The sequence below is a fragment of the Chiloscyllium plagiosum genome, unplaced genomic scaffold (assembly GCF_037043375.1).
Source record: "Chiloscyllium plagiosum isolate Xiang-an unplaced genomic scaffold, Cpla_swu_hap1 HiC_scaffold_32, whole genome shotgun sequence".
In the NCBI taxonomy this organism is placed as follows: Eukaryota; Metazoa; Chordata; class Chondrichthyes; order Orectolobiformes; family Hemiscylliidae; genus Chiloscyllium; species Chiloscyllium plagiosum.
Genome location: NW_028270170.1, coordinates 37,060,148 through 37,087,135, shown reverse-complemented (window position 1 = coordinate 37,087,135; position 26,988 = coordinate 37,060,148). Strand labels below are relative to the sequence as shown.

Below are 26,988 nucleotides of genomic sequence, written 5' to 3'. Positions count from 1 at the left end.
ATTGTACCAGCCTCCACCACTTCCTCTGGCAGCTTATTCCATAAACATATCTCCCTCTGCATGAAAAAGTTGCCCCTTAGGTCTCTTTTATATCTTTCCCCTCTCACCCTAAACCTATGCCCTCTAGTTCTGGACTCCCCAATCCCAGGGAAAAGACTTGGCCTATTTACCTTATCCATGCCCCTCATAATTTTGTAAACTTCTATGAGGCCACCCCTCAGCCTCTGATGCTCCAGGGAAAAAAGCCCCAGCTTGTTCAGTCTCTTCCTATAGCTCAAATCCTCCAACCCTGGCAATGTCCTTGTAAATCTTTTCTGAACCCTTTCAAGTTTCACAACATCTTTCCGATAGGAAGGAGACCAGAATTGCACGCAATATTCCAACAGTGGCCTAACCAATGTCCTGTACAGCCGCAACATGACCTCCCAACTCCTATAGTTGAAACTTTATTGCTGGAACAGCACAGCAGGTCAGGCAGCATCCAGGGAACAGGAGATTCGACGTTTCGGGCACAGGCCCTTCTTCAGGAATGGCCTGTGCCCGAAATGTCGTGCCCATTCCTGAAGAAGGGCCTGTGCCCGAAACGTCGAATCTCCTGTTCCCTGGATGCTGCCTGACCTGCTGTGCTGTTCCAGCAATAAAGTTCCAACTTTGATCTCCAGCATCTGCAGACCTCACTTTCTCCTCCCAACTCCTATACTCAATACTCTGACCAATTATAAAGGGAAGGATGAAAAACCAGAGAGAATTACAACCAGTTAGCTGAACATCAGTAGTGGGGAAAATGCTGGAGCGCTAATATAAAAGGAAGAGCCAGTAGATGGAATGTATTAGGGTTTTCCGAAGGCTTTTGATAAGGTCCCTCATAAGATGTTAGTGGGCGGTTTAAAATACGTGGGATGGAGGAAATATATTGGCATGAATCCAGAATTGGATGATAGGAAGTCGAGAGTGGGAACTAATGGGTCTGTTACTGAGTGGCAGGCAGTAATTAGTGGGGGTACAGTTAAGGACTAGAGCATGGCTATTCACAATGTCTATCAATGACCTAGTTAAAAATCACACAACACCAGGTTATAGTCCTACAGGTTTATTTGGAAGCACTAGCTTTCAGACCACTGCTCCTTCGTCAGGTAACTGTGGAACAGGATCATAAGACACAGAATTTATAGCAAACGATCACAGTATCATGCAACTAAAACAGTATATTGAACAAACATAATTTACTGTTAAGTCTTTCATCTTTTAGAATGAGTTACAAGTTTCAGTTTATTAATATGTAAATCCCAGAACTTCTTTTAAGTCACATTCTCAAGATAACTTAAGATTTTATTTAAAAAAAGTGACATCTCAGCTCTGTCAATGCACTAAAGGGGTGAGGTTAGACTCTGTCTGCATCCCAATCTTGAGTCAGACAGGTTCTATTCCAAAGTGGAGTTTATAAAATATTACATGGATTGACTACCTGCAGATTGTGTGCTTTTTGAGCAAAATAGAATGTATCTTCAAATACAATTTGTCAAATGCAGATTCACCCCATAGACTTGTATGTGTGTGCATGCATGTGAGGGAGAGAGAGAGTGTCTGAGTGTGTGCATGTGAGTGTGTGCTTGTGAGTGTGAGTGCGTGCAAGACAGTGTGTGTTCGAGTGTGTGTGTGCTTGGTAGAGTGTGTACATGATTGTGATGAAGTATAAACCTGTGAGAGTGTGTGTATGGGTGTGAGTGCGGGGCTATATGTGTGTGTGTGTCTGAGAGAGAACGTGTGTATATGAGAGGGTCTGCATGAGTTTGTGAGTATGTAGGTCTGTGTGTGTGTGTGTGTGTGTGTGAGGGGGGGAGAGAGAGAGAGAGAGTGTACAATATAGTGGGGTCATGAACCCAAGGTCCCAGTTGAGGCCAGCCTCATGGGTACTGAACTTGGCTGCTCTGCCACTGTGCGTTGTTACATATCCCAAAGTCCGCCTTGGAGGATGATCACCCAAAGATCCGAGGTTGAATGTCCCTGACCGCTGAAGTGTTCCCTGACTGGGAGGGAACATCCTGTCTGATGACTGTTGTGCGGTGACCATTCATCCATTGTCATGGTGGATGGGCTTGGATGACAGAACCAAATGCAACATTTCCAAGTTTGTCATGACACAAAAGTGTGCAAGATTGTGAGTATTTAAATAGTGAGATAGTGGGACGTGTGGATGTACAAAGAGATGTGGATATCCTTGTACAGCAGTCAGTGACAGTAGACAAGCTGGTGTGACAAGCAATTAAAAAAGTAAATGGTTTATTGGCCTTCGTTGCAAGAGAACTTGAGTTTAGAAATAGGGATGTTATACAGTTATACTGTACCACACCTAGATCACATCTGGAGTAGCGCTTGCAGTTTAGGTCCCTCTACCTCAGAAAAATTTACTTCCCATAGACGGAGTGCAGCAGAGGCTGGTGCTGGGGATGGCTGGACTGTCGTAAAGAAGAAAGTGAGGACTGCAGATGCTGGAGATTAGAGTTGACAGTGGGGTGCTGGAAAAGCACAACAGGTCAGGCAGCGTCCGTGGAGCAGGAGAATTGACGTTTCGGGCAAAAGCTCTTCATCAGGAGCTCTTCATTCCTGATGAAGGACTCTTGCCCAAAATAGTTGATTCTCCTGCTCCTCAGATGCTGCCTGACCTGCTGTGCTTGTCGTATAGGAGACATTAGTTCCACTGAGCCTGTATTCACTAGTGTTAAGAAGGATGAGAGGGAATCTGATTGAAATGTATACAATTTTAATAGGATTAGACAGACTGGATGCAGGAGGGATGTTTTCCTTGGGTGGGGCGTCTCCAACCAGGGGATAGAATCTCAGGATATGGGCTAGGTCATGAGATGAGGAAAAGCTTCTTCAAATGGGGAGTGAAGCTGTAGAATTCTCTATCACGGATGACTGTGGAGGCCCAGTCAGTGAATGTATTCCCAAAAGAGAGACATAAAGTTTTAAATTGTAAGGGCATCAAGGAGTATCAGGACAAAGCAGGAACATGGCATTGATTAGCCATGAACATATTCAGCAGTAGACCCAAAGGGCCGAACGGCCTACTCCTACCTCTAGTTTCTCCATTCCTTTACTCAAAGTGCTGTCTCAGATATTTTTGTTAATTCTTTCATTGAATGTGAATATTTCTGACAAAGCCAGTAATTGTTGTCCAGTCCACCATTCGGCACAATGCAGAACTTACCAAACCTTTTCCCAACCTGACACTGACTTGAAGCTAGAAAATTGAAAACTGTCGCAACCCTCCAGAAGAGGCAGAATGGGGTGGGAAATTAAATACGTGAACAATAGTTAATGATAATGTCCCAAAAATCTGGCGCGATCTATCTTTATAAGTTTCCTAATGGAAATTCTCTTTCTCATGTGTGGGATCTTGGCATCACTGTCAAATATATTGCGTGGGTCTGTAGTCACAGGTAAATCAGGCCAGGTAAGGATGGCAGATTATCTTCCCTGGACAGCATTAGTGAACCAGATAAGGTTTTTAAATAATGGCCACAATGATACTAGCTTTTTCATTCCAAATTTCTTTAAATTCAGTTTCGTTATCTGTCAAGATGGGATCCGAACCCAGGTCCCCATTAGATTGGGACTCTGACCTATCAGACAGTGCCATTTCCAAAATATCACCACCTCCCAAGTAAGTGCATTGACAGTGGGCGACCCCCATGGTTGAACAAGTTTATTGAGTGAATAGCTGTACCATAGAAGGTAAGAAGACCCTGGGTTTGGTTATAGGTAAATAAAGTCCAGGTTTGGCGGGGAAACAAAATGGGCAATAGCGGGTAAGCCACTGTAGTGGCATGGCAGCTCAGTGATTAGCACTGCTGCCTCACGGTACCAGGGCCCCGGTTCAATTCCACCCTTGGGCGAACGTCTGTGTGGAGTTTGCACATTCTTCCCCTGACCTTTTGGGTTTCTTCCCACGGTCCAAAGATGTGCAGGTTAGGTGGATGGGCCATGGGAAATTGCCCATAGTGTTCAGGGACGTGCAGGCTACTGGGTTAGCCTTGGGAAGTGCAGCATGCCAGGGATAAAGTAGGTGGATGGGTCGAGTTGGGATGCTGTTTGGAGAGTCAGTGTGGATTCAATGGTTTGAATGGCCTGCTTCCACACTGTAGGGATTCTTTGATTTGCTAACAGCGCCCTTATTGGAAGCAAAATCATGTGGAGTCTATAGTAAATGGGTTGTCGTTGTGCTATGCACTTGCAGATGTTGAATTTCACCTTAAGCCACTGCACTCCCCTGTTGCAATGCCAATTCTACTGAATTCTTGACCTCAGCACTATAATTTATCTCAGCAGTGTCTGATTAAAAAGATCATTGTGACACCTGCCCACAACACTTGTGGCGACTTTGGGATGAGGACAGGAATAATTGATGCCCCATGTTGTGGAATATTCTGCTGCCTCACTGTGAAAGCTCAGACATGACTAACAGCCACTCAAATGAGGCTCAATAGCTGATAGGCATCTGAGGAACTAACAGCCATCAAAGAACCAAACTTCAGGAGCAAAAAAAAAAGCTGTCATGAAAAATAAACATGTGAAAAACTGGCTGAGAGGTCGGTTATAAAATACTGATTAGCAAGGGGTGATATTTAAAACAGTATTATCATTAATAGGAGGTTTATAAATTATCAAATCATTGATAGGAGGTAATAATTTATAAATGTCATGTGAACCTGGGTATTAGGTTACACCCTTGTAATTACTCCCTCTTGTTTTCTATAATGTAAAATATAAGTTTCAGAGTTCAATTTATATTGTTTAGTTTGTTTTTGGCAGCCCGTCTGCCTCTGGAAGTGATATTTAGTAAAGAAAGTGTTGACCAGTTTTGTGTTCGTTTTGGGATTGTTGGATCAAACTGTTGAGGCTTGAAGTTGAATTTCAGTAGGTCCTTTGGAGGTGGGAGGTGAGGGTTAGGGAGCTGCTTATAAGATGCAGTGGAAGGACAACCTGATGTTCCCAACACCAGAATTCCAGAGATATGATTGTCCAATGAATGGATAATTGTGCTAATTAAAAGTCCTGCCAAGGATCATGCTTTGCCCCATCATATTTATTGGTGTCAGGCAGTTGTGGTGAGACCAGCAAGTAAACAATGGCAGCCTCTCCACGGGTCCCAGGGTTGCGTGCCCAGGGCTGTGTGTGTTTGTGTGTCTGTTAGTGTTTGTACATCTGTGCATTTTTCTGTGTGTGTTTGTACTCATTTGGTCTTTGTGTGTATGTATATGTGAGTACATGTATATGTGTGTATTTCTTTTTGTGTGTATGTGCATACGTGTGTTTGTATGTGATTATGGGTGTGTGTGTGTGTGTGTGGTGGGCTGACAGGTATTGCCATGAGGGGTTGACCCTCCTTTCAGGCTGCTCTATTATCCACAGAGGAATCCCTGTTTGCACTGGCCATCATTGTGGTTATGGCACCATTGCTTGAAGCTGATGCATCCCCTCCTCCAGTCACTAAGCCTGGCTCCTTCCACAATATTCCCCTTATTTTTGTGAGGGGAATTGTGAATTCAACTTCTCCATTGAGTTATCTCCATAATCGCGCGGCCTCTCCACTGGCTAACGTTAATACCGGCTTCTGATGCAGCTGCTGAGCTGGGCTGACAACACTGAGAGGTGGGTATTGTCACAAACTGGAGTGCAGCTTTGGCAGGGACCCTTTAATTGCCAGTGAGGTGCCATACATGGATCCTACTGCTGACCAGCTTTCTTCTGCTTTTGTCCTAGTCACAGGACATCTCCTAGTGCGAAAAATTCATTGTTTTTGTGAAGAAATATTTCAATTGTCTCGGTAATGGTGATAAATGGGGACAAAGTGCCACATTGTCACGTGTCAGCCATGATTCGATGGTAACCCAGAGGCAAAATTTGGCAAAAAGTTTAAGATCTCTGACTAGTGTTAGAAGTACAAAAACAGAAGTTACTGAAAAAGTTCAGCAAGTCTGACAGCATCTGTGAAGAGAAATCAGAGTTAACATTTCAGGCCCTGTGACCCTACCACAGAACTCACTGGACCCGAAACACGAACTGTGATTTCCTTTCACAGATGCTGCCAGACCTGCATTTTCAGCAACTTCTGTTTTTGTTTCTGATTTACAGCATCCACAGTTCTTTCATTTTTTATTTAGTGTTAGAAGGCATACTATCCGGCTGCATAACAGCCTTTACTATAAGAAATGACAGAAGGTTGTTTGCACAGACCAGACCATCACGGAAGCCATCCTCTCATCCACGGATTCCATTTACATGTTTTGCTGCTGTGGAAAGGCTGCAAACATCATTAAAGACCCATCCCATCCCGGTAATACTCTCCTCCAATCTCTTGTGTCAGACAGTACATTCAGAAGCTTGAATACATGCACCAGCAGGTTTTCCCTGCCATCACTAGAGTTATGAATGGACGCTCTAACTTTAAATAATGTTGTTCTTATTAATGTTGATCTTGCCTAGTGCACTCTCTGTGCGGTACAATTTGTATGCCTCTGTCCAAGTCTTTTTTCCTCCCTATGATCTATATGTCCATGCTTCCTCTGATCTGCCTGTACTACTCGCAAACAAAGCTTTTCATTGTAACTAGGTACACTTGGTAATAAATCAAATCAAATCCTGTCCTCATCAATATTCATCCTCTAATACAAATCCTGAGAAAGATTATCTTCTTACTGTCATATTGCTGTTTGTGGGAGTTCGCTGTGTGCAAATTAGATACTGCAATTCCTACATCACAATAGTGACAAAACCTCTCAAGTACTTCATTGGCCTTAAAATATATTTGGATATCTTAAAATCATAACTGCTGCGTTAGGAATGGCAAGTCTTTCTTGTCTGACTGCCCAAGATGAATTTCACTCTTGTAGTGAAAAGTTGAATGTTAGTTCTCATCAAATTTTCTTATTTTATGTTACCATTCGAGTAACATATATACTCTGCTATAATTTTGATGAATGTGGTCAACAGTGTGATCGGGACTAGGCAACTGTTTTTGTAATATTAACTGACACATAGAGTTTGGTCACAAAATAAGGAATAGTTCCCTTACCTTTCTTCAAAATAATGCCATGGGATCTTTCACATCCACCTCGGCAAGCTGATGGGACCTGGGTTTAAGATCTCTGCCAAAATATGAACTTTCAGTAGTGCAAGGCTCCCTAAATACTGCACTCATTTTTAATTTTCAGGCTGCGCTGCGGGTCTTGAATCTTGTGACTTAAAAATGAAAATGTTCCCAACTGAACCACAATCATTTGCTGATACTTCAGAGCTTTAAGAGACAGTTGGTCTTTAAGGGCTGTTGCGGTGCACTGGTAGTATTCCTACCTCTAAACTAGAAGGCCTGGGTTCAAGTTCCACCTTCTCCAGAGGAATGTAATAACATCCTTAAATGGTTTGAGTAAAAAGAGCAGCTTTCCCTAAACCTCCAGCGCCAGCCCTTTAGTGAGCTTGCATTTGGACAGTTGACATGAGATCCATCAAGTATTTTTGATACAGCTTCGGAAAACAAACACCCTGCAGCTATCGGAGAGAAAATCCATGTCTCTTGCCTTTTGAATCATACATGACCTATTGAGATCTATTATAGCTGATAAATAGCTGTTTGCAATGTAGCATTTCTGATGATCAATTAAGTTTGGTTACACTGAAACTCCACCACCTTTTGTATTAAAAAATGCATCCCTTCTAACATCAAAAGAGTAAATAGATGAATGAAATAAGAAACAGCAACATGGATTTAAGACAAGAGAAATTTGAGGTTTTTGGTATTTGATGAAAAGTAAATTATTGCCGTAAGGGGAAGATTTATATCATTTTTTATTCAGTTCTAACCTAGTGAATCTGCTTTCGAAATTGTTGACATGATTTAAGGCCCCCCTTTAAAAACATGGTATCAATACCTAAATAAAACCACATCAAGATCCAATGTTGAACAGACAAGGTAGCTTCCAGTGTAATTCTGTTTGGCAGATTGTTGACTTCTCCGCATGTATGCAGGCAGACGTTAAATTCTTGGATTTCATATTGAGACTGACATTTATGTGGCAATTTTCAGTATGTCACTAGTCAGCAGCCAGTTAATCTGGTTTTGGTGGCATTGGTTGAGGAATATTCATTAGAGTGGGGATTTCCCAAGGATACATGTAGAATCCTTTACACTTACCAGAACAGTTTGATGTGGCTTCAGTTTAACACTGCATTGGAAAGCAAGTGCTTTTACTATCATGGCTGTCCATCAATAATGCACTGAAGTCTCAGCTTAAATTTGTGCTGTCCACACTGGCTGCATTTTAAGTAAAGGATAAGACTGCTATGAGCTGAACTAGGCTGTCATTTCTGAAAAGCTACAGGCCAATTCAACATATTCAAATGCTCTGAATAAGGCTCATTAGACCCAAAATGTTAACTGTGTGTTCTCCACAGATGCTGCCAGGCCTGCTGAGTTTCTCCAGTAGTATGTTGTTGTTTCAAAATATAAGTTGGCTTGTATAAAATACAGGAGAAAGTGAGGTCTGCAGATGCTGGAGATCAGAGCTGGAAATGTGTTGCTGGAAAAGCGCAGCAGGTCAGGCAGCATCCAGGGAACAGGAGAATCGACGTTTCGGGCATAAGCCCTTCTTCAGGAATGAATGGCTTATGCCCGAAACGTCGATTCTCCTGTTCCCTGGATGCTGCCTGACCTGCTGCGCTTTTCCAGCAACACATTTCCAGCTTTGTATAAAATACAGTTTATATGTTTTGACGCATGACTTATTTTCTGAATGCTTAACACATCCGAAGATATTTAATAAATGCATTAATGTTGATTTCCAATGTAAAGATGGAGCTGGGAGAGTCATACAGAGTCATGGAGCTATATAGCATGGAAACAGACCCCTCAGTCCAGCTCATCCAAGCTGACCAGATATCCTCAATAAATTTGGTCTCATTTGCCAGCATTTGGACCATATTCTTCTAAACACTTACTATTCATATACTCATCCAGATGTCTTATAAATGTTATTATTGTACCAGCATTCACCACTTCTGCTAGCAACTCATTCCATACACACACCACTTTCTGTGTGAAAAAGTTGCCCCTTAGATCACTTTAATATCTTTCCCCTCTCACTTTAAACCTACACCATCTAGTTTTGGAGCCCCCCCCCTCCCCCCTATCCTGGGAAAAAGACCTTGGAAATTCACCCTATCATACGCCTCATGATTTTATAAACCTCTATAAGGTCACTCCTCAGCTTCTGACATTCCAGGGAAAATAGCCCAGTCTATTCAGGTTCCCCCTCTAGGTCAAACCCTCCACTCCCAACAACATCCTTGTAAATATTTTCTGCACCCTTTCAAATTTAACAAGAATCTGGAATCTATAGTAAGTGATATCCTGTGACTCTAATTTGAAATATTGAACCATTATTCATTTTAAACATGTAGTAATTTGCTGAGCAGCTGAAATTATAGGGTGATAGAGCAAGAAAGGAGAACATTCAGCCTATCAGGTATTTAATGTCCCTTTGGGAAGTTATCCAATTACAACCACTCCCCTTCTCTTGCTAACACCAGTTCAGATCACAACTTGCTATCCAAAAAATGATTGTAGCTGGCTTACCCCAGTAATCCTTCATATACAGAGGAACCTCGGTTATCCGGCATTCAATTATCTGAAATTCAAATTATCTGGACAAGATCGCCATCTCCCAATGCTTGGCTAAACTATGTTATCCAGCAGTCAATTATCCGGCATTCGATTAACCAAACAAAATACTGCCTGCACATGTCCTTCGGATAATCAAGGTTCCTCTGTAGTAAGACTCTAAGTTTTGAAACATTTTAGTCAGTGAAATGTCAGACTTCAAAAGCATTACAATCAAAGCACATTTTATCATTTGACATATTCAGCATTTTTCCAACAGTGCACACAGAATTTGTGCCAATGAGTTTACATTCTGAAAATTATTAATAGTAAAGGTACATTTTCATGGAATTTTGAGCATGTCAGTTTCTGTGAATTCAGATCTATACTCCTGTAAGTGAGCAGTAACAGACTTTATTGACCATATCCATAGACAAGTGATAGTATGAGAGGTCATCTTAGGATTGTACAGATTTAGCCTCCAGTTCCATGTGAACTGAGGTCACAGTGGCATATGTTCAGTGACTACTTTTAGTCTAGAGATATCATTAACCCTTTATATCACAGCCAGGTGAGAGATACTGCGAAAATAACTATTTCACTTCTGGAACATCTTATCACCTCGAGGTTAAAATCCATCTACTGAGCCTCAGTAATATGCCTGAACCCAAACTTCAAATAAGCATCTATTGGATCAATGGAAGCAAATCCATTTGTTGTACCAGCCATTCTCACACTCTTCTCAGCTGAAGACCTGTAGTACCCAGGCTGAGAAAGTCTACAAACTCATTTGAGCTAGAACTGTTGTGACTGTAAGAAAACAGAACTTATGTCCCATGGCTGGCAAAGTTCAGCTGCAGATATTTTGCTGCCTAATTCCAGTTATTATATTTGCATCATGTAGGTATAGGGTGGCACGGTGGCTCAGTGGTTCTCATTGCTGCCTCACAGTGCCAGGGACCCAGGTTCGATTCCAGCCTTGGGCAACTGTCTATGCGGAGTTTGTACATTCTCCCTGTGTCTGGGTGGGTTTTCTCCACGTGATTAGATTAGATTACTTACAGTGTGGAAACAGGCCCTTCGGCCCAATAAGTCCACACCGACCTGCCAAAGCGCAACCCACCCAGACCCATTCCCCTACACCTAACACTACGGGTAATTTAGCATGGCCAATTCACCTAACCTGCACATTTTTGGACTGTGGGAGGAAACCGGAGCGCCTGGAGGAAACCCACGCAGATACTGGGAGAATGTGCAAACTCCTCACAGAGAGTCTTCTGAGGTGGGAATTGAACCCAGGTCTCTGGTGCTGTGAGGCAGCGGTGCTAACCACTGTGCCACCATGCCGCCCGCTTTGGTTTCCTCCCACAATCCAAAGGATGTGTAGGTTAGGTGAATTGGCTACGCTAAATTGCCCATAGTGTTCAGGGATGTGTAGGTGAGATGCATTAGTTAGGAGTAAAGGTAGTGTAATAGCGGAAATGGGTTTGGGAAAAGGCCTGTCCCCACACTATGGAGATTCTATGATTCAGAGAAGGTTATATACCAAGAACATTGTAAATTGTCAATACAATGGGTGATACCTCCGAGGTAATGTGGACATTTTAAAATTATATTTCCAAAGTAGTTTTGTTCAAAAGTGGGCTGAATCTAAGTTAAGTGGCTGTTAAGAGAATGTTACACTTGTGAAGGGACTTCGAACAATGACCCTTCAAAATGGGGCAAGAGGCAAGGCAAAGCAGATTAAACTGTAACTTGTGTAACTGTTGTAACTGTAAAGATAACAAGGGGATGATCACCCCCACCCAACCCGATAAGAAGCCAGCCCCTGTGAATAATGCCCCAAACTGCGGACAGATTTTATATTTTTCCCTTTGTAGAAATAAAGTAAATAAAACATCAGTTTCAAATCTACTGGAATGTGCTAGTGGGATTGAAAATCTAAATATAAATCAGCCTGGGTTTGAGCATTAGTGTTCTGTGAAGAAGAAGAGCTATCTAGAAGAACTATCCCCTACTCAACTCTGTGTTGCAGGCAAAAACTCTATCACTCCAAGTGCTAAAAGTCAGCTAGCTAGCAGCCAGACAAAAGAAATGTGGACAATAAACGATCTCTCTTAGCCTGAATACTGGAATTCAAAGATGGAAATGTGTTGCTGGAAAAGCGCAGCAGGTCAGGCAGCATCTAGGGAACAGGAGAATCGACGTTTCGGGCATTAGCCCTTTTCCAGCAACACATTTCCATCTCTGATCTCCAGCATCTGCAGACCTCACTTTCTCCTACTGGAATTCAATCATGATTAAAAGAAATTGGAGCCGCAGAATCTCAACCAGTCTGTAAAACTAAGGATTATGAAACTGACTGCTTAACTATCAATGTTTACACTCCCAATAACCTCTGTTGCAATGGCCATAACTATGCACTCTTTGCAAACAATTCAGAAACTGCTTTTTTTTCACCTTTCTCTTTTTGGACTCACCTCTTATTTCTAATTAATGTTGCGTTACTAATTCTTTTCATCTTTAGCAATTAATAAATTCACTCTTTTTGTTAACTCAAGACAGCCCTGTTAACTTGGCTCTTTTTAAAACTTAACTTCATTTAAGTCTGAGAGCAAGACATCCCCAAACCACAAAGGTATCTTTTCTAAATTAATCTTGTTGCAACCAGCAAGGGGTGAGTGAGTAAAGAAAGGAGGTCAGTTCATCCCTCCCCATCCTCCTTAGCTGTTTGGGATGTCACAACTAGAATTCATTCATCTCATCTGGTTCAATTCTGGTTACTACATTACAGGAAAGACGTGGAGGCTTTGGAAACAATGCAGAAAAGGTTTACCATGATACTGCCTGGATTAAAGGGTATGAGTTAGAACATAGAACATAGAAGAATACAGCGCAGTACAGGCCCTTTGGCCCTCGATGTTGCGCCGATCCAAGCCCACCTAACCTACACTAGCCCACTATCCTCCATATGCCTATCCAATGCCCGCTTAAATGCCCATCAAGAGGGAGAGTCCACCACTGCTACTGGCAGTGCATTCCATGAACTCACGACTCGCTGAGTAAATAACCTACCCCTAACATCTGTCCTATACCTACCACCCCTTAATTTAAAGCTAAGGAGATGTTAGAAAAACTTGGGTTGTTTTCTCTGGAGTGGCAGAGACTGAGAGGAGACTAGATAGAAGTTTATAAAATTACATGTAGTTCAATAACACTAGTTGTGTTCCAGCGAAACCTTGCTTAATAGAAAATGGCTTAATATAAATAAAGAGGCCTATGGGAAAAGTGGGGTTCGAGACAGACTATCACAAAATATCACTCACGTGGCTCAAAAATTACCCAAAAGTCTAATACAAGGTGTAGCACAGCCTGAATGAAGATTCAAAACATTTTTATTAATGAAACAAAAATAAATTTAATACAGTACATTTAGAAAACGTAAAAAAGCTGCTCTCTGTATAGTACCTCTCACGGAAAGCTGCTCGTTATAGAGTCATGGAGATGCACAGCTGAAATCGCACATGTGCAGAACAGCATGAAGACTACCACCGACATTACGCATGCACGGACATCGGTGCACGTGCAGAATGGTACAGACATTGGCGTATGCGCAAAACGGCGTGGAGATTTCAACGTGCACATTGGCGTAGACACAGAACAAAGCATGCAAACCAATCCCTGCTGGCATTGCACTATTATCACCGGAGATAAATATTCTCTAAAACACCATTCCCTAATTCTTCAGTGATGTGAAAGACAAATCGTGCTGCCAAAACATGTGTCATCCCTGAACTACCTGTGTGAGATGCATAGATAGGGTTAACAGTCAGAATCTTCTTCCCGAGTTGAATTGTCTAATACTCAGGGGCATGCATTTAAGCTGAGAGGAAGATGTTCAAAGGAAATGTGAGGGGCATTTTTTTTACACAGGGCGTGGTAGGAGTCCGGGATATGGCTACCAGGGTGGTGGTAGAGGCAGATACGATAGGGCCGTTTAAAGGGCTTTTAGACAAACACAAGACATTTTGCATATATATTAATGATCTGGATGAAGGAACTGAGGGAATTCTGGCTAAGTTTGCAGATAATACAAAGATAGGTGGAGGAACAGGTAGTACTGAGGAGGCGGTGAGGCTGCAGGAGGATTTGGAAAGGTTAGGTGAGTGAGCAAAGAAGTGATAGATGGAATACAGTGTGGGAAAGTGTGAGATCATGCACTTTGATAGAAAGAATAGAGACATAGACTATTTTTTAAATGGGGAGAAAATTCAGAAATCTGAAGTGCAAAGGGACTTGGGAGTTCTAGTCCAGGATTCTCTTAAGGTAAACTTGTGGGTTGAGTCAGTAAATAGGAATGCAAATATAATGTTGGCATTTATTTCAAGTGGACTAGAATATAAAAGCAGGAATGTACAGCTGAGGCTTTATGAAGCTCTGGTCAGACCACATTTTGAGTATTGTGAGCAAATTTGGGCCCATACCTCAGGAAAGGCCCTGGAATGGGTCCGGAGGAGGTTCACAAGAACGATCCCAGGAATGAAAGGCTTAACATAGGAGAAACATTTGAGGACTCTAGATCTATACACGAAGGAGTTTAGACAGATGAGGTGGGATATCATTGAAAGTAACAGAGTACTGAATGGCCTGGACAGAGTGGACATTAGAGACATGTCTCTATTGGCAGGAGAGACTAGGACCCAAGGGCACAGCCTTAGAGTATAGGGAAAATGCTTTAGATCAGAGGTAAGGGAAGCTTCTTCAGCCAGATGGTGGTGAATCTGTGGAATTCATTGCCCAGAAGTGCTATGGAGTATATTTAAGACAGAGATAGACAAATTCTTGATTGTCAAGAGGATTAAGGCTTTGAGGGAAAATGCAGAAGAATGGGGTAGAGAAACAAATCAGCAATAATTGAATGCCATGCAGACTCGATAGGCTTAGTGGCCTAATTTCTGCTCCTATATCTTATGGTCTTATGAATAGAGGAATATGGACCAAGGGCAGACAGAAGGTATTCTTTTAAATTTGTGTCATGTTCAGCACAACCTTGTGGGCTGAAGTGCCTGTTTCTGTGCTGTACTGTTCTATGATCTATGTCCTAACTGTTTACCAAATCAGACTGGATTTGTTCAACATCTTTTCCATCTTTAGTAAACAGTGTAAACCATGTCTGTCAGATTGTGATCAATGAGTGTGCCTTAAGAATGTGACAGCATTCTGGATTATGTGAACTCAGTATGGTAGAGTGTTGGTTGGATGGACTTCATTGTTAATATCTACTCAAACCCTGGAGGATTGTGGTGTAACTAATGGGGAACGAGCTGTTTACTTTTGAGATCTCTGTAGTACCGAAGATGTAAAGTAAAGAAAGAGAGAAGGAAAGTGCATTCAAATCACTTATGACTACAGTTTGTCACAAAATGATTTACAGTCAATGAAAGTGCTTTAAAGTTTAGTCACAGTGGTCATGGAGAAAACAGAACAAACTGTTTGCAGACAGCAAGATTCCCAATGTGGCAAAATCATGAGTAGATAATCTACTTCAGTGATATTGGTGAAGAGGTAAACATTGGCCAGCGCTCCACTGGTTATTTCAAAATATTGCCATGAGATATTTTATCATCTGCTTTAGATAGATGGAAACTAAGGTTAATGTCGCATCCAAAGGACAGCATGTCAGACCTATTGTCATTTGCAACATGATGATGGGCTGATTGTACTGATGCTATTTTATAAATTGCACCATACAAGTGACAGGCAATGACCACCTCCAACAAGATCATAAAATCAGAAGATATAGGAGCAGAAGTAGGCTATTCAGCACATTGAGTTCACTCTACTGTTCAATCAGATCCCCAACCCACTTCTTTGCCTTTTGCTCAATATTCATTAATTCCTTACTGAGTAAAAATCTAACTCAGCTTTCAAGAATCATAATACTCCAGCCTCTACATCTCTCTGCAGTAATGAATTCCACAGATGCGCTACCTTCTGGGAGAAGAAATTCCTCCTTGTTTCTGCCTTAAATCTCTGTCATAAATAACAGAGAACCCACTCATTGCCCATTAGAATTCAATGCCATTACCAATGCTGAATAGTCCACTACAATCATCCTGGTTGTCACCAAGGACCAGAAACTGAACTGGACCAACCATATAACTATTGTTACCACAAGAGCAGATCCAAGACTAGGAATTTTGTGCCAATGATTTACCTCCTGTGCACCAACTACAACACAAGTCAGGAATGTGATATAGTATCGCCACTTGCCCAGATGAGTGTAGCTTCAACAGTTTGATACATCCAGGACAAAGTAGCCCAGTTGATTAAACCCCAGTCTTCAACATTCACTCCTTCCACTGCCAATGCACAATGGGAGCACTGTATAACCTGCAAGATGCACTGCAACAGCTCACCATGACTCCTTAGGCAACACCTTCCAACCTCAGGACTAATACCATCTCGAAGAACAAGATCCTTAGGAACACCACCACCTATAAGTTTCCCTTCAAGCCACACACTATCCTGACTTGGAACAATTTTGCTATTCCTTCATTGTCATTGGATCAAAATCCTAGAATTCCTTCCTACCACCATCTCTCAAGAGCAATTATAAATGGGTGTTAAATGTTGAACTAGACAGCAATGTCTACGTCCCAAGAATGAATATATTTTTAAAAACTCCCTCACCATGGCTCAGAGTCTTCAAATCTCCAGGAGTAGAAGTGAGGGCTGCTGGGGATAGGAAAGTTACAAGCTACCAAAATATGCTTTTAGTTCAAAGTGTTGCTGCTTTGGTAAGGAACATTTCATTGCTGATGGCTATTTCCTGTTAATCATTCAATATGATTTGATTGGTGGTCCAGTAAAGTGTTGAAAAGGATGTACAAAACTGGATTTCATATTTTAAGCAATCAACAACTGAGCAAAATTTTAATTAACCTTCTGGAAATAGTACAGGCACAGTGAGCCGAATGGATTCCTTAAATGTTGCATCTTTCTATGTAAACTTCATAATTTCCAACTACCAAATCTTTTCGCTACCTCAGATAATTACTCACAGAGCACAAAGATATCAACTGATTTGTTCATTATTCACAGCTGATTTTTCTATCATGAAATCCATTGCAAAATTCATTGCATGAATCACACCCTTATACGTGACATTAATTATATTGGGCTGTCTAAAATTAGTACTTTATAGCACGATGAATTAGCTGTGGTTAATTTAGCAAGAAACTAAAATGACATTTCTTTGGAATGTCTTTCCTTTTTATAAGTTATAAAATCTAACCACCATTGCTATAAAAATATGTGATGAGAAATAAAGCTGCTAACTATGATTGCTGTTCCTGCAATGTTGGTTGCATTTAGTGAAGATTCGTCTGTGAAAAGAATGGAGACGGTAAAAGGTTTAAGGGTCGAAATAGTTTTGATGTGCAGCCTTTGTATGGAATTCAGAGATGAATCTGCTCAATTTGGATTGTGGAGCGAATTGATCAAAGGATCTCACCATCAGTAAAATTGCTGTAATAATCAAGTTCCTCATCAGCTAAGATGCTCCTTTATGGGACTGAATCACAAAGAGCAAGAAGGTCCCTCAAATGAAACTCTGGCTTGCACTAAATTAGCAGACCTCAGAAATGGTGGCAACATAAAACTCAGGGCCAAGGTTAGTGGTCATTATTGTTAATCTATGATTCTAGATCAAAGTGCCATATGATGGCTCACCACATGATACCTCACACAGAAGACTAGCATACACTACCCAGGCTGTGATGGACACACATTCTATTGAATGATTGAATGGAGTGAGAAGTTAAACCCATTCCTAAGGAAGTATAGTCCATTAATGTGTCTTCAGACTAGGCGAGATTGAGAAGATCTATCATAGTTTTGTAAACTAATTTTAACTATATTAGTATGTTACAGCACTGCCAAAGATTTCTTGGATGTACCACCTTTTTTTTCTTAAACAGCACACTTTGCTTATTTTCTATAGCAGATTTTTATTGAAATATAAATCAAATGTGTGCCTTGTATGGAAGGGGTATGTATTAAAATATGCATTTGTTACATGTTATGCATTCTTCTCACTTATCCGTATGTAAAGTGTGTGTACAATATCAGTGATAGTGACAAAGGCAGTCTGAGATAACCTAAGAGATAACGTGACTTTGTGAGGAAAGTGCACTGGAGGAGTACAGACAGAGAGTATGGAAGGCATGCACAGAATGGAAAAGAACCAAAGAGATTGCTACATAAAGGTAGAGCTATTTTAATTTTTGCGCATGAGTCTCTGAATATGATAATAAAAAGGAATTGGTTTAGCTCAATTGGCTGGATTGTTGGTTTACAGAGCAGTGTATTGTTAACAACATGGGCTCAATTCCCATCACTGGTTTGAGATTACTATGAAGCACTCTCCTTCTCAACCTCTTCCCTCCCTGAGGTCTGGTGGCCCTCAGATTAAATCACCACCAGTTGCTTCTCTCTAATGAGAGAGCAGCTCCTATGGTCTGATAAGGCTCTGGTGACAATAGCAATGAAAAGGAATTGATCCCTATTTATATTCTCTTGTATTATGAGATTATATAATTATTTTATCTTACTTTTATTTATTTCAATGAATGATACTTCAGTAGGTTTTCAGTCTGATGTTGTACTCCATTAACTCCAGTAAGATGTTGTGATGTACAGATTTACTGTGTGATTGACAAGAGGTGAATCAATTAGCTGAGGCTGCTCATGAGGTATTTACTTCCCCTTTGCATTCTCTTTGCTGCCAGTTTTCCTCCATCATTCACTCTTCTGTGCAGAGGTATTTCGATTCTGGGTTTTTATATGTAGACTTTCCTTTTGTTGTGTTTGGAAACACAAACTCATGTTAGTTAATCTGAATCTGGAACCCAGACTGTGTCACCATCACATAAAATATGGACTATCAGTCTTTAAATCTCATTGATGAACATAAATCCTTTGGAATTTGGTTTGAGAGAAAACAGTAAAATTGAGTTGGGGCTCGTTAAAATGTCTACTAATGCCATACTCAGCAGGAATTTACAATGGTTAAAACTGTTTACCACACATTGGAAAACCAATCAAGGGGTAATTACGTGGACATTAAAATTCATTGCCAGGATTATGTAGCTCGCAATGAGACTTTTAGATATCTCTGGGGACAAGATTTCTACCCAACAGGGTATAAAGGCTTGAAGCTAAAATTTATTATTAAAAGAGGAGGTATGAAACTACATCAAATGTTGGCAGGGAATTCATACAACGAAACTCTTTATTAAAAATGAATTGTTCCCACTGTAGCCAACGACCAAGATTGACACATTGCTGTGACTGGGAGAAAAACACATCTGTTTAAAAATTCAGAAATCTCTTATCCCAACCTCAGAAGTGAAATGAAAGGAATTTACTTACCCCTTCAGATTTGGCCATTGCAACTGTCTTCACTTTTCTTTTCAATTATTCAAAGCCAACTTTGCCGTGAAGCAGAGTGACCTGTTCCAGATCATTAGGTTTGCTAACACGCTCCATCCCCTACCCACAATAGGAAAATGTAACCATTCTTCAACTTGTCTAGGAACAGTATTACATGGCTTTGCTGCAGCTTGGGCCTGCCAAGTTGAACAGCAAGATTTCCTTTAGCCATGCAACCTTAAATCCCAAGTGCTACAAAATCAAATTGTCCTCAATACAGAATCTGAATTGTGTGCTAATTCTTTTATTTGAGGACTTGTCCTTTCTATCAATAATCTGTAGTAATGTAACTTTGATTTCTGCCCTTGCTTGCTGGCAAGATCTCCATTTTGTCTCTAAATGCTCCTCCTTCTGCACTTCTGTTATCTGTACATTCTTTGTGTTAGCTATGGCGCAGTTGTTAGGCTTGTTTACTTCTGAGTTTAAAGTGTATTGGTTCAAGTCCTTGCCAAGGCTTGAGCACAAAATCTATGCTGGAAGCTCTGCCTAATACTGAGGGCGATCAGCACTGTCAGTGTGGCCAACTTTCTGGTGACAAATTAACCGGGCGCCTGTCTGCCTTCTCACATGGATATAAAAGATCCTATGGCACTATTTTGAAGAAGAATAGTGGAATTATCTGGTCTGGCCAACATTTATCACTTGATCAACATCATCAAAACAAATAAACGCGTTATTTTCTCTGCTTCGGGGTTTTGCTTTGTGAAAATTGGCTCCCCATGTTACAAAAGTGACAACACTGTAAAAGGTAGTTCATTAGCTGTAAGTATTTGGGACATCTGGTTGTATTAAAAGGCACTGCATGAATGCAAGTATATTTTTCCTTCAATTGATTCAGCTGTGTTGAGGTTTCTGTTTTTGGTTACGTGGGCCCAGTCCCATAGGTCCTTCCAAGAGTTAAAAATGTGCACCTCCTGAGCTGTGAGCACAAAACAGATTCATTAACTTAAACCTGTTCTGAGCTCATTGTTTGCACAATGTATTCAATAAACGCTGCAGTCTGTATGAATCACAATCTTTGGAAGAGATGTACTCGTGCTCAGCAGGGATGATGAAACTGGATGGGAATAATGGACAATGTCACTTGAATTGATCTTGTTCCTTCTCAGTTAGGGGGCTGCCTTCTTCTGTGATCCTGTCACTAGCCTTTTTGGTTCTGGAGATGCCTGGGAGAAGACATGTCCTGTCTCTTTTGGAACGTGTTTTCATTGACAGCACATTGGATTCTTTACTTATAGGGTTGTGAACCTTTGGATTTAGAGGGTTATGGATACTTTGTCATTGAATATGTTTAAGGCTGAGATATGTCAATGTTTAGTTGGCACAGGGCAGTATGGTGGCTCAGTGGTTAGCACTGCTGCGTCAGAGCATTAGGATCATTCCACCCTCGGGCAACTGTCTGTGTGGAGTTTGCATATTCTCCCCATGTCTGCGTGGGTTTCCTCCAGGTGCACCGGTTTCCTTCCACTGTCCTAAGATGTGCAGGTCAGGTGAATTGACCACACTATATTGTCCATAGTGTCCAGGGAAAGCCATGGGAACTATATAGAGTAGGGGGCAGATATAGGTGGGATGCTCTTCAGAGGGTCAGTATGGACTCGATGGGCCCAATGGCCTGCTTCCACAATGAAAGGATTCTCTGAGTCTAAGGTCCCTCAGCGAGTCAAGGAAATGGGGAGCAGACTGGAAATTGGAGTTGATAGGTCAGCCAGGAGCATATTAAGTAGTGAAGCAGGTTCAATGGGCTGTAGGGTCTATTGTTGCTGTGACTTCTTCTGTTTTTGTGAATATTACGTATCAACAGCAGAGATAAAACTGACAGTGAAAAGATGACAACACAGGCAATGAAGAAAAGTGGAAGATGAGTTTGACAACAAAACCAACAACAGAGCTATTTAATATCTTCATTTCTCACTGATGGAACTGTTTGTACTGCACAACCTGAATGCAATCAGTAAAGGTGAAATTTTGAAATTTTCGAAGGACCAAGATAACAATTTGAAATGTGCTTAGATAATTTTACTCAAACAAACTCAAAAATAAGGAACACTGGAAATCGTGCACTCCCTTTAATGTAAAGCAAATGAGCAATTTCATGATGTGTTTAATCATGCAAATTATCTGCATGTATCAAAAGAAGTGTGACTTCACTGTGGGGTATTGCTATCAATATAACTGAAACGTTAGCAGCAAGAGGCTTCAATCTCCAGAAAACTAGACCTTCTTCTACTCTATGCACCCCCAGATAATCATTAGGGAATTCCACCTCTGTGTCCCATTCGCTTCTAAAATTTGAAGAGTTGGAAAATGTCTAGTTCACTAAACTAAGGAAAAAGTGTGGGGATCTTTTATTAGATTTTACAAATTCTTGCAAGGTTCATTGTTCCTTGAAAGTGGAGTCACAGGTAGACCAATGTTTGGTATGCCTGTCTTTATTGGTCAGTTCATTGAGTATAGTAGTTGGGATGTTATATTGCAGCTGAACAAGATATTGGTTAGGTCACTTTTGGAATAACATGTTCAATTCTGGTCTTCCTGCTATAAGAAAAAGATTGTGAAACTTGTAAGAGTGTTACCAGGGTTGGAGAGTTTGAGCTATAGGGAGAGGCTGAATAGGCTCGGGTTATTTTCCCTGGAGTGTCGGAGGCTGAGGGGTGACCTTACAGAGATTTATAAAATCATGAGGATGGATAGGGTGAACAGCAAATGTCTTTTTCACAGAGTCGGGGAGTGCAAAACCAGAGGGCACAGATTTAAGGCGAGAGGGGGAAGATTTAAAAAGAACCTAAGAGGCAACATTTTCATGCAGAGGGTGGTGCGTGTGTGGAATGAGATGCCAGAGGAAGTGGTGGAGGCTGGTACAATTACAACATTTAAAAGGCATCTGGATGGGTACATGAATAGGAAGGTTTTAGAGAGTTATGGGCCACGCACTGGCAAATGAGACTAGATTAATTTAGGATATCTGGTCGACATGGACAAGTTGGGCCAAATCACCTGTTTCTATGATCTATGGCTCTAAGTCCATTTTTCTGTCTTAAACTGTTTGGTTATAGAGTATCTAACTTTGGTACATCTAACAAAATAATGTCAATTGGAAAAGAGCTTAAAAATTAGGAATGCATTAACCATCTAATAGCTGAACTGCACACACTTGGAAAGTTTGTAATTTGCTGGATGTCCTGAATGACCTGCTCTTCATTGGAGTGCAAAGCAATCTTACAACGACCCCCAGCACCCAAATTCAGACCAGAAAATCAGCTTGTGCATAGCCTTCTGACTCCTGTTTTCAATGTATCATTCCAAAGACTGAGTTAAAAGCTTCTTCCTGGTCAGATCTGTTTCAAATTTATCTTTCATTATTATCTTTCATTAATTTGTGCCCTCTGATCCTTCCTGGCTGCCTTAATTTGAAGTAATAATCTGGGTTTACCCAATCTATTACGTTCACCACTGCTTAATCTCCAAGAGGCCAGCCCTCTACAAATCTCTATCCTTGTTACTCACTGTAGTACTCTAATATTGCACAGAGTGATTACTGGGCACATATTTTGTTCAATATAAACTGAGACAGTTCTTTAAATAAAAACGGTGAAGTCATCAGAGTCCTGTTTTGTCAATAGGGAGAGACAACCATTGGTGATTTAATTGAGCACCAGCTAACCTTAAACAAGGGAGACAAGAGTCCTTCATAGTAACCTCAGTTGGTGCAGAAATTGAACCCATGCCATTGGCATCACTCTGCAAAACAGCAATTCAGCCAACTAGTATAACTGACTCCATCTTTAAATAATAAATATGCTTACAATAAGAAGTCCTTACCCTATTAAGATCTAGTCATAGCGGAGTGTCTATCATTCATTCAGCTGGATTCACTTCAAACCCAAACTCAAGTGAGCTTTGTAGTGATTGTAACAAGGTCAGCCAGGTGGATCTCATAGAATATGAGTTCCCTGATTGTGGCTATTAATCTGGTCCAATCAGGGAGGCCGCACTGACACATATAAACAGGAGGGTCAGAGGTTCTGCTCACTCTGAGAGCTGGCTCTGATGAAGCTAGACTAATGTCAAGGACTATGCACACGTAAATAAAGGGTGACTTGGTGACAGGATACCAACATCTACGGAGTTATTTCAGGGTTATTTTTGGACGTTGGTCTGTCCTGCTGACAGTAACAACAAGCATCTGAAACAAAACAAAGTGTTCTTTTAATCTACATGGCTGTGAAATTTGGATTCTTAGAGTCTGAGGTACGGGACTTGCCATATGCTGTGGAATTCAAAGGAGTTAGTTTTCTCCAACAGACAGACATCTAGACGTAATAATCTGCAAGTTCAAGTCAACAGATATGGCCAGAAATTCCAGTTTGTTTATAAGTGAACAATTACTTGTTCCTGTTAGCCTTATCTCTAAATATCTGGAACCCTATAAACTGTACTGTACGTGTACCTAGTCCCACACAGCCTTCTCAAGTTCTCAGCCATCTCCAGCAATTCCATCAGGATCAGGAGGTTGGCACAGAAGGTGACTCTTACAGCCACAGTGAGTACTCGGACAATATTTTCATTCCTGGCTTACTGAGCAGCTGCCACAAAGATCATGGATTCTGAAAAGGACCAGTTTTTGAGGGCTCTTGTGATGCAGTGGAAGTGTCCTTAGCTCTGAGCCAAGAGTCCCAGGTTCAAGTTGCACCTACTCCAGAGGTGTGTAATACTATCTTTGATCAGGCTGAATTAAAGATATATAATGCATAAAATAAAGGTGCAAGTTAAAGTAATACAAAGCAAACTGCAGTGAGAATCAGAGACCATTGACAGTGGTCCCAATACTCTTTCCCCTATTTTGACAGGGAGAAGATTGCTGGGGTAGTAGGGTACAATTAAAATTGAAATGCATTCATACCATTTTTACACCCGCAAATATTGAGATATCTGAATTTCCACTGTGGAGAGGTGGGATGCTTCACTAACTGTACATTGGGCCTCCAATGTTAAACTTATTGTTGCTGAAAGGGTCCACACGGATCACTGAGAATGAAAAGGAGGTAGGGGCTATTCTAGGATAGGATTCTTAAAGGACTTGTTAAGGTAAATACTGAGAGGATGTTTCCCCTCATGGGAGAGTGTAGGACCAGAGTGCATAGTCACAATAAAGCAGAGGCAATTTAAGACTGAGATGAGGAGGATTTTCTTCTCTCACAGAACTCCTTGCCACAGAGAGCTATGGGGGCAGAGTCCTTGTGTATATCTAAGGCTGAGATAGATTATTACTCAGTCAGGGAGTTACGATTTATGGAAAATGGATAGGAAAGTGGGCTTAAGAAGTATCAGATTAGCCATGATCCAATGGAAGAGTGGAGCAGGCTTGAGAGGCTGAATGGCCTACGCCTGTTCCTATTTCTGTGGTCTTATGGCTCTAGTAGGTGGCTCTGTAGACCAGGAGGAGCAGGATATTGCTGCCCAGTTCCTCCAGGAAGCCTTTGGCCATACTCAAGCCCAATGAGAAGCTTCCTCATTCTCAAGAGCTGACGTCTTCATGTACCCATTCTACTCTCCCCTCCTGACTGCTGACCACTCACTCATCACTCAGTTGGACCTTTGCTCACTCTCTGCCTCTGCAAACCTGATGGCACACCTTATCCATCCTGATCCATGCTCCTCCCAAATTCTGGGGACAGCTCCCAATCATCCTTTTGTTAGTGGTGTTCCTCCACCCTATACCAATCAGACCATTCATTTGGTGGTCGCTGGGTGGAAGTTTGAGCCATGAGACGCTAATAAGGTGGTAATGTGGAGATTAGCACCACCTCTTGCATCTTGCTGAAGTCTTTGACAGATTTTAGCCTCACCCTATCTCCCCATAAACATTAGGACACATGAGATTGTGAGAAAATTAACATGTACAAAGACTAGTGTCACTCTCATTTGCTACTGGCTCATGCTTTCTCTCTCATTGTACCCCAATCGTTGACCATTCATTTTACACTGTGCAGATTGGGAGGACAGTGGCCTTTTGGTCTCTTCAGTCACCTCAGTGAATTACTCCTTATGTATACCTGCCAGTTTAAGTCCAAGTCATCAGATCTTGAAAACATGGAGTTAAATAAGCAAACCTCTAGAACATATAAGATTATCAGAGGGTTAGATAGGTTGGACAGTGAGAGCCTTTTTCCTTGGATGGTGATGGCCAGCACAAGGAGACATGGCTTTAAATTGAGGGGTGATAGATATGGGACAGATGTCAGAGGTAGTTTCTTTACTCTAGTACGGGCTTGGAAAGTACTGCCTGCAACAGTAGTAGATTCAGTGACTTTAAGGGCATTGAAATGGTCAGTGGATAGACATATGGATGAGAATGGAATAATATAGGTCAGAAAGGCTTCAGATTGGTTTCACAGGTCGGCCCAACACCGAGGGCTGAAGGGCCTGTACTGTGCTGTAATGTTCAATGTTCTATATTTCAAAATGCTGATGAAAGCAAAAAATGATTACCATAGACATTTCAGTTTTTTAACCTGCTGGAGACTTCTTGTTCACAATTAGGACCAATGAATATCATGTATGTATCAGAAGATGCACCAGGTTCAGCAAACTCAATACAAGGTGTTTTACACCACATTTTAAATTGTCCCTTGCAGCTGACCCAAACGATTATTGCCCCTAAATATTACACTGGCAGTGTTGGCATATCCGTCAGTATGGTAAGCACTGTGCCAGACAAACAAATGTGTTCTGTTTGATTAGTCCGATATTGGAACTGCAAACAGTGCTTATTGACAATATTAGACCGACAGGGATCACAATTCTATTCTCCAGAATGGCATTCTTTTAACTTGGATACAGAGAAATAAAATAACAAAGCATGGAAACTCCATGATTAAAAAAACAATGTCCACGCGATAAGCAGATGAGTCAGAGTGGGCAAATGTGCTCTGTACTTTGGGAAGGATAAAATCCTGCATGTGACTGTACTCTTGCTTTTATTTTCCCTCTGTTTACCTTTATCATCATTAGCCTTTATCTCCAAGGTTACTTTTTCTTCCTCACTCTGAGCTGATTATTAAAATTTTCTATCTGTTTCTCATTAGCAGTGAGAGGAGAGGGATCTTCAGAGTGTCAATCTCCCATATATCAGTGAGGCAGCTGACTGACATAGCTCTCAGAGCCCACTAGAACATCACTTCCTACCAAACCTCTCTGCCCTTCCCAACAAATGGCACAAATATTATGGAACCAGAAGAGAATGTGCTGACAGAGACCAGGGCAGAACGCATTGCCAGGTACAAGGCTGAGCGACACCGCGAGTCAGCTGAAAAAATTAACAACCTCGGAGAAAAAACAAGCGACAATTCCAAAAGCTTGAGAAAGGAAAAGGAAAATGAACCTTTGGAAAATCGATATTCTCTTCCAAAAAGATCTGAAGCATTGGAGAGCCTTGTAAGCAAGTCGACTCTGCATGTACCTTTCAAACTGTGGGGAGTAAAGGAACTGCCAAAAGAAATTGTTCCACATAAAACCAAAGAGAACACCATGGAAAAGAAGAGTTCTTTCTACGTCCAAAGTTTAAACACTAGGAATGAGGGATGGAAATCAGGGTATAAGCTTGGTGATTCTCACTTTCACAGGATAGATGTCTGCAGGAAAGAAAAGGTGATGGATGGTTTGGAGAAATCTTTGCCTCTCCCACAGCGAGCCTCTATCCTTGAGACCCAAATCACTGGACTACCTCCACGGGCAAGGTTAGTATTTGTGCTTTTAATTAACACGAGTAGTTTTTGAAGCTGATGCAAAGGAATCATGTGTCTCAGAGCAGATTAAAGTTCTTGGAGAATGTT

General features: G+C 41.3%; 1 protein-coding gene across 13 annotated transcripts in view; it reads left to right on the top strand.

Annotated features, from left to right (window-relative positions):
* Nucleotides 1–26,988, top strand: part of LOC122540004 (supervillin-like) — a 242,768-nt gene that overhangs the window by 57,247 nt on the left and 158,533 nt on the right. For 12 of the 13 annotated variants that reach the window (XM_043675276.2, XM_043675281.2, XM_043675280.2 and 9 more), the window contains exon 2: nt 26,242–26,892. The exons of the other annotated variant lie outside the window; for it this stretch is intronic. In XM_043675276.2, the coding sequence (XP_043531211.2) occupies nt 26,381–26,892 (512 nt within the window). In that variant the 5' untranslated portion in view covers nt 26,242–26,380. The remainder of the gene's footprint in view (nt 1–26,241; nt 26,893–26,988) is intronic. 13 annotated transcript variants of the gene reach the window in all.